At 51.5% G+C, this 12,016-nt stretch overlaps 1 protein-coding gene across 7 annotated transcripts in view; it reads left to right on the forward strand.

Annotated features, from left to right (window-relative positions):
- IQSEC3 (IQ motif and Sec7 domain ArfGEF 3) overlaps positions 1-12,016 on the forward strand; it is a 110,794-nt gene that overhangs the window by 82,221 nt on the left and 16,557 nt on the right. For 5 of the 7 annotated variants that reach the window (XR_004819322.1, XR_004819323.1, XM_027595064.2 and 2 more), the window contains exons 6-10: positions 2,116-2,238; positions 2,708-2,874; positions 8,912-9,051; positions 10,209-10,334; positions 11,284-11,337. Coding sequence is in view for 4 of the 7 variants with exons in the window: in XM_027595064.2 (XP_027450865.2) it covers positions 2,116-2,238; positions 2,708-2,874; positions 8,912-9,051; positions 10,209-10,334; positions 11,284-11,337 (610 nt within the window). In the remaining 3 variants the exon portion in view is untranslated. The remainder of the gene's footprint in view (positions 1-2,115; positions 2,239-2,707; positions 2,875-8,911; positions 9,052-10,208; positions 10,335-11,283; positions 11,338-12,016) is intronic. The other 2 variants (XR_004819324.1, XM_027595065.2) reach the window with 1 other exon arrangement.

Consider the following 12,016-nt stretch of genomic DNA (forward strand, 5'->3'; position numbering starts at 1 on the left):
GCGGCTCACCTCCTCCGACCGGCCCCGCTGTCTGGGTCCGTCATGCACGATTCATAACCCCTGACTGGGCTGAGCTAGGGGACACGGGGGTGTGGGCCCCATGATGCGGCTCTCAGGGCTCACCTGCCAGTTGGGGAGGGCCTAGGGAGGAGGTGACGCGCCGCTGGGAAATCAGCGTGGCCTCTCCCCAGGCTGGACCCGGAGGCTGCTACCACCAGTTGCTGTCTCAAATGGCCAGACACTGACATTCCAGCTGTCATCCTCGGGACACATTCTTGCCTCGGCCTCCCCCAGCGCCACCCTCTCACTCACCAGCCAGGCAGACAAGCCTGACAGAAGGCTGGGTGTGACCAAGCCGTGGATGGGCTCCCAGCCCAGAGATGGCCATCTCCTCTGTCCTTGCGAGCCGAGGACGGCTCCCAGCCTCCCTTTCCTAGAAGTCTCAGCGGTGCCCTCTCCTCCCTTTTCCCCCTGGAAGGAATGGGGGAGGGAGAGCCCACAGGCCACCAGGCCCCTGACCACAGCTGTGTGGGTGTCTCCCCTTGCTTTCTCCTAAAAATTGACACCAGAGCCAGGGTTGTGTCTGGATCTCTGAGTCTCCTAGGTGGTGGGCCCTGCACAGGAGCCGATCTTGTGGAGGAAGTGGGTCCTGTCCAGGGCTTGTCCCTCTGTTCACGCGGTTACTGGGCAAATGTTGCCTGAGTCCCCCAGGGTGCTGGGCCCTGAGCCACATGCTGGGCTCGAGCCTGGAGCTCGCCTCGCCTTTTTGGGCAGGGAAGCAGGCAGCGACCAGGCCTCGGCTGCCCGGGGTTGTGACCCTGTGGCAGCAAAGGCCAGGGCTGTGGAGGCAGAGGGGCTGCTCCCCGCAGCAGGCACTGGGAGGCTGGCTATAAAAGGACCAGGAGAGAGGAGACCGGACGACAGCACGGGTGCAGAAAGGAGGGAAATCAGTGTGGAGAGGCTGTCGGCACATGTGAGCTTCTGCAGTTCTCAGCCACTCAGGGCCACTGCTTGGCCAAGCCTGGGCTCCCGTCCACTGCTCATGCCCTAGGGACAGGGCACCCCGGAGGAGGGTGAGGCAGCGGGAGGTAGGGGCTGGGAGGGGCCTGGCCCCAGAGCCCATGGAAAGAAGGGGCCCCAGGAGCAGTTCAGGCCAGAGGAACGACATTGCCGCCTGCAGGTGACTCGAATGTGTCCCTGACCTCGCCCCACTTCACTGAAGGGGGACATTCAGATGCAGACTCTCCAGGGCTAGAGGTGACATTTCAGAGGTAGAGGGTCCCTTGGGGAGCAGGATTCTGGCCTCCTTGATTCTCAGAGAGAGAAACTGAGGCTCTAAAAGATGAGTCTTGACTGAAAGTCACAAAAATGCAGTGGTAGGCCCAGGCTCAGAATCCCGCCGTGTTTGTCACACAGTGCCCTCCCACGTGACGCTGATTTGTCATTTACTTTTCAGAGGCCACAGCTTCCCTGAGAGCTCAGGGCTCCTTGGCTGCAAGGGAGCTTAGGATAAGCCCGCTCCTCTCCCATCCTGCCTGAGGCAGAACTGAGGGCTGGTGCCGGAGAAGCTTTCAGGCACCTGGAAGCCCAAGTGGGAACGAGAAACTAGGGAGACGGACAGACTCCTACCAAGAGCAGAAGAGTGTAGCGTTCTCATCCTTATGTCAAGCCTTTGTCTGACTCTGAGACCCTCTGAGACCCTCTGAGGCTGAGAGGAAAGGACCTGGGCTCTGGAGGTGGAAGATCAGCCATCCTCTGACTGTGCAGCCCTGGACAGCCCCCCAGCCTCTCTGGGCCTCAGGTTCTTAGCTGTGCAGTGGAGCGTCAGTCAGCGATCTGCCTCACAGGGCTATTGTGTTAGAGGAAGGACGCTGTGAGGGAGGGCCCTCTGGGGTTATTCAAGGGAGAGCCCGGGGGGTGATTTGGCCTAGGAGGCCCGAGTCAGTCCCCTCCTGGGTGGTCACAGGGACCCAAATCCCTCCCCCATCCACCAGGGCAGGCGGTCCATGGGGGGAGGGAGGGTGCACCTGGCACCCTACTCCTCAGCTGTGTCAGGTTGAGAGAGGTTTAGGGGCCAACCTCTCCTCAAGACCTCTCCGCCTCACCTGCCCCCAGCTGCGTGGTGGACGAGATGGACTTCTCCAGCATGGAGCTGGACGAGGCCCTGCGGAAGTTCCAGGCTCACATCCGCGTGCAGGGGGAGGCCCAGAAGGTGGAACGGCTCATAGAGGCCTTCAGGTAGGACCCCCTTCTGTAGCCCCCGCTCCCCTCACCCAGCCCTCAAATCACACGCCTGGGGCACCGGGGACCGGAGATGCTGGGGCGGGGGGTCAGCCCGGGGCTGGGGAGAAGCCCTCCTGGTGGGGCAGCTGGGGTGGTAGGCTGAGTGGAAAGGAAGGATGGGAAGAGAAGGGATGGGAGCCGGGGAGGCTGCTAAGCTGGAGCAGCGCTGGGCCCTCCAAGTGGACTGCAGGCATCTCCCTCATTCTTCATCTATGCAAGGTGATGGGCTCCACGGGTGTGTGGCACCTGCCTTGTCCCCTCAGCCAGGAAGAGGACCAGGCTACAGGGCACATAGCCATCCATCATTAGGGACCCGATGCCCTTGGAGAACCAGCATATGGGCCCTGACCGCCCCCGATCTCTGGAGCTCAGGGAGGCGGGGAGAGGGCCTCACGCGGCACCCCACTCTGTGTCCCCACCACAGCCAGCGCTACTGCATGTGTAACCCCGAGGTGGTACAACAATTCCACAACCCCGACACCATCTTCATCCTCGCCTTTGCCATCATCCTCCTCAACACCGACATGTACAGCCCCAACATCAAGCCTGACCGCAAGATGATGCTGGAGGACTTTATCCGAAACCTGCGAGGTGAGGAGGAGGGGGAAGGAGGCGCGGGGCCACGGCTCGGGCGCCGTTCTGTTCAGCGTTAATTCTGGGCTGCCAAGGGCGGGGCAGCCAAGGGCACGGGACACTGCTGTCTGGTGCTGGTCCCGCACAGCAGTCTGGGAAAGCTGCTTGCGTGCCAGGCATCTGGGCAGTTTCCGGGAGCCATTACCACTCCCCTAGACCTTGGGCCGTAGCCCTTGCCCTCCATGGAACATCCTCCATGGGTTGACCTCTAGGCACGGGCGCCACAGCTGGTGCCAGGGTATACCAGCCCTTCCCACTGCTCGACATCTGGAGGCGTTTAGGTCTTGGGTCCATTTATGTCAGCCTTGCAGACAATGCCTTGGCACCCACCAGCCAAGTCCTTTCCTAAATGACATAGTGCAGTCCCTGGCAGGGATCAGAACAAAGATGGCAGGATGGGATGTGTGCTCAACAGAGTTCTTTTCTTTCCTAGCATTTAAGAAATCGAAGCTATACATGCTACATAATTTAATAAAGTCAGATAATTCCACAAAGCTTGTTCCAAAAAAAGCTCGTCCCTGCCTGTCACCGCTCTCCTTCCTCAGAGGCAACCACTCTCAACTTTGTTTTGCTGTTTCTTGTGTTTCTTCTATAGCACTAAACAACGTGCTTCTGCTGTTTTTCTTACACCTTGTTTCTAATTAGTATAAAATCCAGTTGTAAGGCATATACATCTGAGAGCTTGGTGAATGCTTATGTTCATATACACGTGTGTGATCCTGGTGGTAACTAGACCCGTTTCCCAGTGTATAAAAACCACTCTGTTGTACGCCTGAAACTAACAGGATTTTAGACCCATTCAGTACCCCTGCCCGAGGGCCAGCTCTTCTCACCTGCCATCCCCGCTGATGAGTTGTGCCAGTTCTTGAACTTCACATGGGTGCGATTAAATAGTACACACACTTTGGTTTCTTTTATACACTGCAACTTGTTCATTTTTTAAATTTTAAGTAGTATTAATTTCTGTCTCAATCCGTTCAGGCTGCTGTAACAAAGTACCACAGACTGGGTAGCTTCTAAACAACAGACATTTATTTCACACAGCTCTGCCGGCTAGGCTGCCCAAGGTCAAGGCACTGGCAGAGTCGGTGTCTGGTGAGAGCCCGCTTCCTGGTTCTGGCGGGGCCCTTCTGGCTGTGTGCTCACATGGCGGAAGGGGTGGGCAGCTCTGTGGGTTTTTGTTTTTGTTTTTGTTTTTTTATATGACACAAATCTCACTCATGAGAACTCTATCTTTATGACTTCCGCAATTTCTAAAGGCCCCATCTCCTCATACCATCCGTTTTGGGGGTTAGGATTTCAACGTATGCACGGGGGAGGCGGGCACAAACATTCAGACCACAGCAGTTTCCTAGAGTAGACTATAAGGATTAGCTCTTTTTCATCCACCTTGCCTAGCCCGCCCCCGCTAAAACTACACTGTGTTTATGTTATTAAGATGTAAACACAGTCCAGAGCTGAGTCTTGAAGTATGTCATGATTACAAACCCTTTCTATTTCTGCTTTCCTTGGAGTGAAGTGAGCACTTATGTTCTTTTTCCCTTTGCTTAGCTCTCTAGGTACCCGCTATTGATTCTTCTCCAAACTCCCCACCCTAAGTGTCACGTTCCTCTCAACACGTGGAGCCCCAGGGAGGTCTTTTTGGAGTCTCCCTCCCGGAGCCTCTAACTCTGCTCCAATCTGGATGGGTTGCTGGGCCCTGCAGGGCACAGCAATTGGCCTGGGATACCCTCCCCCATCATCTGGGGGCCTCCTTCTCTTTGCTCCTGTGTTCGGTCCCTGTATCCTAGATTTCATGGCTTGCTCATTTTTAATTCACTTCCATAGAAAAGGTACACTGGTGGCAAACTTTCTGAGAGCCTGTGTGTCTGAATATATCATTTTCTACCTTCACTCTTTTTTTTTTTAAGATTTTTTTATTTATTTGTCAGAGAGAGAGAGAGGGAACAGAAGCAGGGGGAGGGGCAGAGGGAGAGGGAGAAGCAGGCTCTCCGCTGAGCAAGGAGCCTGATGCAGGACCGATCCAAGGACCCTGCGATCATGACCTGAGCCAAAGACAGCTGCTTAACCTACTGAGCCATCCAGGCGTCCCAACTACCTTCACTCTTGCTTGGGTGTTCGACTCGGAAGAGAATTCCAGATTGGAAACAGGGAACTCAGAATTCTGAAGGCGTTGCTCCATTGTCGTCTTTTTTTTTTTTTTTTAGATTTTTATTTATTTATTGAGAGAGAGAGAGAATGGTAGAGAGAGAGCATGAGAGGGAAGAAGGTCAGAGGGAGAAGCAGACTCCCTGCTGAGCAGGGAGCCCGATGCGGGACTCGATCCCGGGACTCCAGGATCATGACCTGAGCCGAAGGCAGTTGCTTAACCAACTGAGCCACCCAGGCACCCGCTCCATTGTCTTTTAATGATGGTGCTGCTCTGTCGTTCCAATTCCTCACCTTTTGCATATTAATTTCTCTCTCTCTCTGAAAATTTACAGGCTCTTCTTTGTCCTTTGTGTTCTAAATTTTCATGATGTTCCACCTCGTTCTGGTTCTTTTTTTCAGTTGAAGTATAACTGACATCCTGTTAGTTTCAGGTGTACAGCAGGGTGATTTTTATACATTGGGAAAGAAGTCTAGTTACCATCTGTCACGATACAAAGTTACTACAATGTTATTGACTCTATTTCCTATGCTGTACATTACATCCCCATGATTTAATTTATATTTAACTGGAAGTTTGTACCTCCTAATCCCCTTCATCTGTTTTGCCCACCCCCCAACCCAGCTCCCCTCTGGCAACCAACAGTTTGTTCTCTGTATTTATGAATCTGTTTCTATTTCTGTTTTGTCTGCCCATTTGTTTCATATTTAAAGTCCACATGTAAGTGAAATCATATGGTGTTTTTCCTTCTCTTTCTGACTTGTTTCACTTAGCATAGTACCTTCTAGGTCCACCGATGCCATTGTAAATGGCAAGATTTCATTCTCTTTTATGACTAATATTCCATTTTATATATGTGTCACATCCTCTATATACATTCATCTTTCAATTCTTCCACATCTTGGCTGTTGTAAGTAATGCCCAGTGGACATGGGGGTGCAGATAGCTCTTCAAACTGGTGAGTTTCTTTTTGGTTCTTTTATCATCTCTTGTGCCAGCGCTGGGTTGATCCTTCAGCCTAGAAACATGTCCTCCGGTTGTGGGAAGTTTTCTTTTCTTCTTTTTTAATTTTTTTATTATTATGTTAATCACCATACATTACATCATTAGTTTTTGATGTAGTGTTCCATGATTCATTGTTTGTGCATAACACCCAGTGCTCCACGCAGAACGTGCCCTCTTTAATACCCATCACCAGGCTAACCCATCCCCCCACCCCCCTCCCCTCTAGAAACCTCAATTTGTTTTTCAGAGTCCATCGTCTCTCATGGTTCGTCTTCTCCTCCGACTTACTCCCCTTCATTCTTCCCCTCCTGCTATCTTCTTCTTTTTTTTTCTTAACATATATTGCATTATTTGTTTCAGAAGTACAGATCTGTGATTCAACAGTCTTGCACAATTCACAGCGCTCACCATAGCACATACCCTCCCCAATGTCTATCACCCAGCCACCCCATCCCTCCCACCCCCCACCACTGCAGCAACCCTCAGTTTGTTTCCTGAGGTTAAAAATTCCTCATATCAGCGAGGTCATATGATACATGTCTTTCTCTGATTGACTTATTTCACTCAGCATAACACCCTCCAGTTCCATTCACGTCGTTGCAAATGGCAAGATCTCATTCCTTTTGATGGCTGCATAATATTCCATTGTGTATATATATGTGGGAAGTTTTCTTAAATATTGTATTTGATCATCTCCCGCCTTCGTTTTCTCTGTACTTTCTGGAACTCCTATTATTTGGATGTTAGATCTCCTAGTTTGATCTAATTTTTACAGCTTTCTATTTGCCATCTTTGTCTTCTTGTTGGACTTTCTTAAATATGTCTTGCAAGTCTCCTCCTAAGGTTTTAATTTCTGCTGTCATATTTTTCATTTTCAAGAACGCTTTTGTTCTCAAAATGTTTCTCCTTAATAGCATTTTAGTCTTGTTTTATAGATGTGGTATCTTCTTACATATCTCTGATGGTATTTATTTATTTCAGTTTCTCCCTGCTTGTTTCTATTTCTTCTGGCTTCCTTTTTCTGCTTCCCCATACTTCTTTCTCTTTTGTGTTATAGACTTTCCATATATACATGATGAAACTTGGTTGTTCTCTCATATTTAAGAGTGAGCTAAAAGGCTGATTAAAAACTGTGAGTATGGGTGGGGGGTACTGACCGGTGGACTTTCTCATAGGGTGATTTAGTTGAGCTGTGTCACTGAGGGACCCCTACTGCAGCATCTTTAGATTTTTCTCTTGTGCCTGTTGATTCCTCAGAAGAGAAATGTCCAATCTGTTGCCCAGAGGGTAGGAGTCTGGCTGCTAACGTTCTAAGATCTTCTGGGTTCAATAGGACTGAGAGGGTCTCTTAATACATAGACATCAACCTCATGCCCCAGTTTTCAGCACAGACTCCCACCTTTGGCTGGGCTTGGGGTCCCCCACCCCAGATTTCCTGGCTCACCTCTTCCAGAGGACTAACCCTCAGTCGGCTGCTGGAGTGGAGGAAGGGACAGGGAGATCTAAATGTTTTTTAGACTGATGATCAAACTATTTTCCTGTGTCCAGCCCAACTTTACCTCCACTTTTGGGGATTCCTGTTGCCACCCATTCCAGAGCCCTTTGGTGGTTCTGTGATGTGTTGAGTGGCTTTTAACCTCTCTGCTGGCTTCATGTTCCACTCTCTCAGGTTTGCCAATCCATCTGCTCATTCGTCCACTTCCCAAGTCACATGGTGCCATTGTTTCTTCCCCACCCTCTTTAAAAAACTCCCTTTGGCCAGAATATTGAGGAGGAGCAGAGGTGTGCGACCTGCCATCTTCAGCTGAGAGCCTTTGTGTGTTCAGTCTTGGTTCCTGCTCTTTATTGCACCCAGCGCCCCAGGGGTGCTGCACGGCTAATGTGCCTGACTTGAAGAACCAAGATCAGATGTGAAAGAAACAGGGTTGATATAAGGAGTTGCTCGTAGAAGGTATAATGTCCTCTTACTAAGTTAGGAAATCTCCTTTGAGGACACTTGCCAAAGTTGCTTTATTTTCCACTTTTCTCTCTTATAAGAGAAACATAAGTCATTAAAAAAAGATTTAGAAAAGGTAGAAGAAATTTTTTATTGCCTCTCTTTCTACCTCCTGAAGAAATTTGTTTCCATGTTGGTCAATTTCCTGCTAGTATTTTTTTTGTTACCAGAGTGTTATGACTATGAAGTAGGAGATGGGAGTAAGGTCTCCTTACTTGCATTGCCACAGGGGGCTGTCCACTTCCTCTTCACCTAATGTCTAACCATCACCACCCCCCACGCTCCCGGTGATGGAAGAATCATGTCATACATTCAACAGCTAATCATTGAGCACCATGCTCCCTTGTGGAGGGGTGTGGAGGGTCTAAGAGGGAGGAGATCCAAGAGAGAACAAGACAGAACATCAGCTTTCAAGAGACTCTCATGTGGGGGGCAGGGAGTCGGGTGGGGGTAGACAAATACATGAAGGATAAGAGAACTACAGAAGCAAGGCACTGAGCAGGATCATGGAGGCTGTATTTGGGGATGAGGAAAGAGGTGGGAGGGGGGAATGGAGGTTCTGATTATGGAACAGCAGGAGATGAGGCTGCGGCGATGTGTGTTGGGGCCATATTAAAGTAGTTCTGTTGCCTGGCTAAGGAGTCTGTCCTTAATTCAGTAGGTATTGAATTACCTATTGCCAGTCATTGAAGGCTTTAGAACAGGGACAGGGCAAAATCAAGGCCACCCTTGAGGGGCCTCAGTCTGGTGGGGGCTTCCCCTCTCTGGCTCCAGGCCTCTAACACCTCCCTCCCTCCCTCCCTCCCCTGCCTCCCTGGCCTCCCCTTCCCACTCCACGCTGGTAGGTGTGGATGACGGTGCTGACATCCCCAGGGAGCTGGTGGTAGGCATCTACGAAAGGATACAGCAGAAGGAGCTCAAGTCCAATGAGGACCACGTCACGTATGTCACCAAGGTGGAGAAGTCCATCGTGGGCATGAAGACAGTAAGTGCCCACCAGAGAACAGCACTCACCTCATGGGGGTTGCTTCCTCTCCCATGGCTGCCAAGCCCCCCACCTCGCACCTCCTTTTGTCTCCGGTGTGACATCTCCTTCCATTCTCTTCCTTCCCTTTCAGAAACACTTTTCTATTATTTGCTCACTTCCTAGTGATTGAGTCCCCACCATGTGCCATCCACTGCACCCTCTGTTTCCCCTTGCCTCATTTCCTCATGGCTACTGGCCACCACAGCAGGAGAGCCTGAGGTGAGGTGTTGGGAAAGACTGCCCTATGGTCTAGGGTTGAAGCATCAGGATGGTCAGATGGGGAAACTAAGGATGGGCTGGATGCTGGGCTTTGCTGGATGGTCCTACTGAATAGAAGACAGGAAAGAGGCTGAAGAGCCTTCTAGACTGTGGTGTCCCAACCACTGGGTGCCCCTTAGTTATGACCTATGTACCAGGCAATATGGTCCAAGAGGGCAATGATGCTCTATAGTTTACTACTCATAAGTCAGCAGAGGCTCTTTATGCCAAAAATCTAAAGGATGTAGAGTGGGTTCTGGTATTTGTTTCCAGTTTCTCCTCCCTAAATTGCTGACCCAAGAAGCAGTGTGGGGATGTTGTCTGAACTCTGCACTGGGCTCCTCTGTGCGGGGTTGGCCCTTTTCTGCCCAGAGCCTTGATTGCTGAGGTCTTTTTTTTTTTTTTTTAAGATTTTATTTATTTATTTGTCAGAGAGAGAGAGAGAGAGCACAGGCAGGGGGAGTGGGAGAGGGAGAAGCAGACTCTCCGCTGAGTAGGGAGCCTGATCTGGGGCTCAATCCCAGGACCCTGGGATCATGACCTGAGCTGAAGGCAGACCCTTAACCGACTGAGCCACCCAGGCGCCCCGATTGCTGAGGTCTCAGCATCTGTCTGGTCTGCAGGTGTCACTGCCGTAGATTGTTCTACACGCAGCAGATCCGAGGCATGCCCGCCGTCCCCTCCCTCTGGCACACCTGGATGTAGTGTGTAGGAGAGAAGGGGACAGAGGAGCCACCCTGCAGGCCGCAGCCTGCGTGGTGGGGGGCCCGCCAGAAGGTCTTGAGCGGAAAGGGGTTGACAGCAGCCATATTTGCACAATCCGGAAGCTGCTTTCAATTGCCACGCCTCCGCTCCAGGTGCTGTCAGTGCCCCACCGCCGCCTGGTCTGCTGCAGCCGGCTCTTCGAGGTGACCGATGTGAACAAGCTGCAGAAACAGGCCGCACATCAGAGGGAAGTGTTCCTCTTCAACGACCTGCTGGTGGTGAGTTGACTGGCCAGGCCGGGGCCACCTGCTGCCCCGCTCAGCCTTAGCTCTGACCCCAGGGAGGGGCAGGGAGGGCCCCAGAGACATCCTTCAGAATGCTATAGCTATTTACCTCTTTCTGTGGCACTTTCACATCCTGGGGGCGGGGAGGTGAGGTTGCTCAGGCAGATATGACCATTCCTACTTTATAAGTTATGAAGCTGAGGCTCGCAGGGACTGAGTGATTTGTTTGTGGTTCCGCAGTCATGAAGGAAATGAACCAGATCCCAGATCATGTGCCTCTCCCACATTACGGAAAACCTGGGGCAGGAAGAGTATAGGGTGTGCTTCACGCCCCACAGCCAGGGAGGGACAGTGAGCCGGAGTGGGGTGTGCGCTGCCTGGGGCCCAGGGGTGTGTGCGCGTGCGCGTATGTGTGCACATGTGTGTGCACCTGTGCGTTTGTGGCGGGGTTGGGGGTACTCATTCTTTGCTCTGTGAAATAGGTGTCCATTGCACAATATTTAATGAGTGTCAACTATGTACTAGGCATTTTTGTAAGTGTGGGGAAACAGTGGTGGACAAGATTGGGTTTCTGTCTTTCCCTCGTACCCCACATCCTCTCTATCCATGAGTCACTTTGAGCTCCCTCTAAAATCATCCCACATCTAATGATCTGCCTCTGGGGTCCACCTTCCACAGAGCAGCAGAGTGATCCTTCTAGAGTGCACATCAGGCTGTGTGTCTGCCACACTTCCCAAGCCTAGCAAAGGAAGTCCACAGTCCCCGACCTGGGACCTCCCGGGTCCCTGGCCTCCTCTCCCTTCCCTCCACTCCCCTGCTTGGCTGCGCAGGCGCCCTGACCCCACAGGCTGAGTCCCACGGGCCAGGATCCTTCCATCTCAGACCTTTGTTCTTGCTACCCACCCCCAGACTTTGCCCAGCCACCTCCCTTCTCTTCATTCAGGTCTCAATTCAAACATCACCTCCTCCCAGAAGCCCTCCCTGTGCATCTCAGAAGGTAGTCTGCCCAGTCACCTTCTCTTCCTTACCGTATTTCATGTTCTTCAAAACACTCATCAGTTTCTGGTATTACCTTATTCATCTCTTCCTTCACATTGGTTTTTTTCTGCTTATGATGCTTTATGGATTGACCCACTGGTTTACACCCTGAAGGGGCTTCCTCCGGAGCAGCGAGGGCAGGGCTCTCTCTCTCTCTCTCTCTCTTTCTCTCTCTCTCTCTCTCTCTCTCTCTCTCTCTCTCTCGGGCTCATGTGTCCCCAGGGCCCAGCTCAAGAAAGGTGCTGTTGAAGCATTTGTGAATTAAGTAACTGGCTAAGTTTCCATTTTAGTTGGGGAGGGAGATAGAAAATAATGAAGTAAACAAACAAGATACTATGAAATTGGGAAGAAGGTGGCATGAAAGTGAGTGACGGGATAGGGAGGGGCTGGGGTGAGCTCGGATTTGGTTTGGTTTGTTTCTGTTTGTTACTTGGGCTGCTCGGGCGGGGATCTCTAAGGAGGCAGCATCTGAGCTGAGATCTAAGTCATGAGAGTAACCCAGCCATGCAAAAAGCTGCAGGGTGGGTTGTGGACCGGGGCTAGCATGTGCAAAGGGCCTGCAGGGGGACTGAGCTCGCCCAATTCAGGCCATGTCAAAGAGGACAGCAGGGCTCCAGCATAAAGCCAGATTGAGGCAC

The sequence above is a fragment of the Zalophus californianus genome, chromosome 9 (assembly GCF_009762305.2).
Source record: "Zalophus californianus isolate mZalCal1 chromosome 9, mZalCal1.pri.v2, whole genome shotgun sequence".
Taxonomy (NCBI): domain Eukaryota; kingdom Metazoa; phylum Chordata; class Mammalia; order Carnivora; family Otariidae; genus Zalophus; species Zalophus californianus.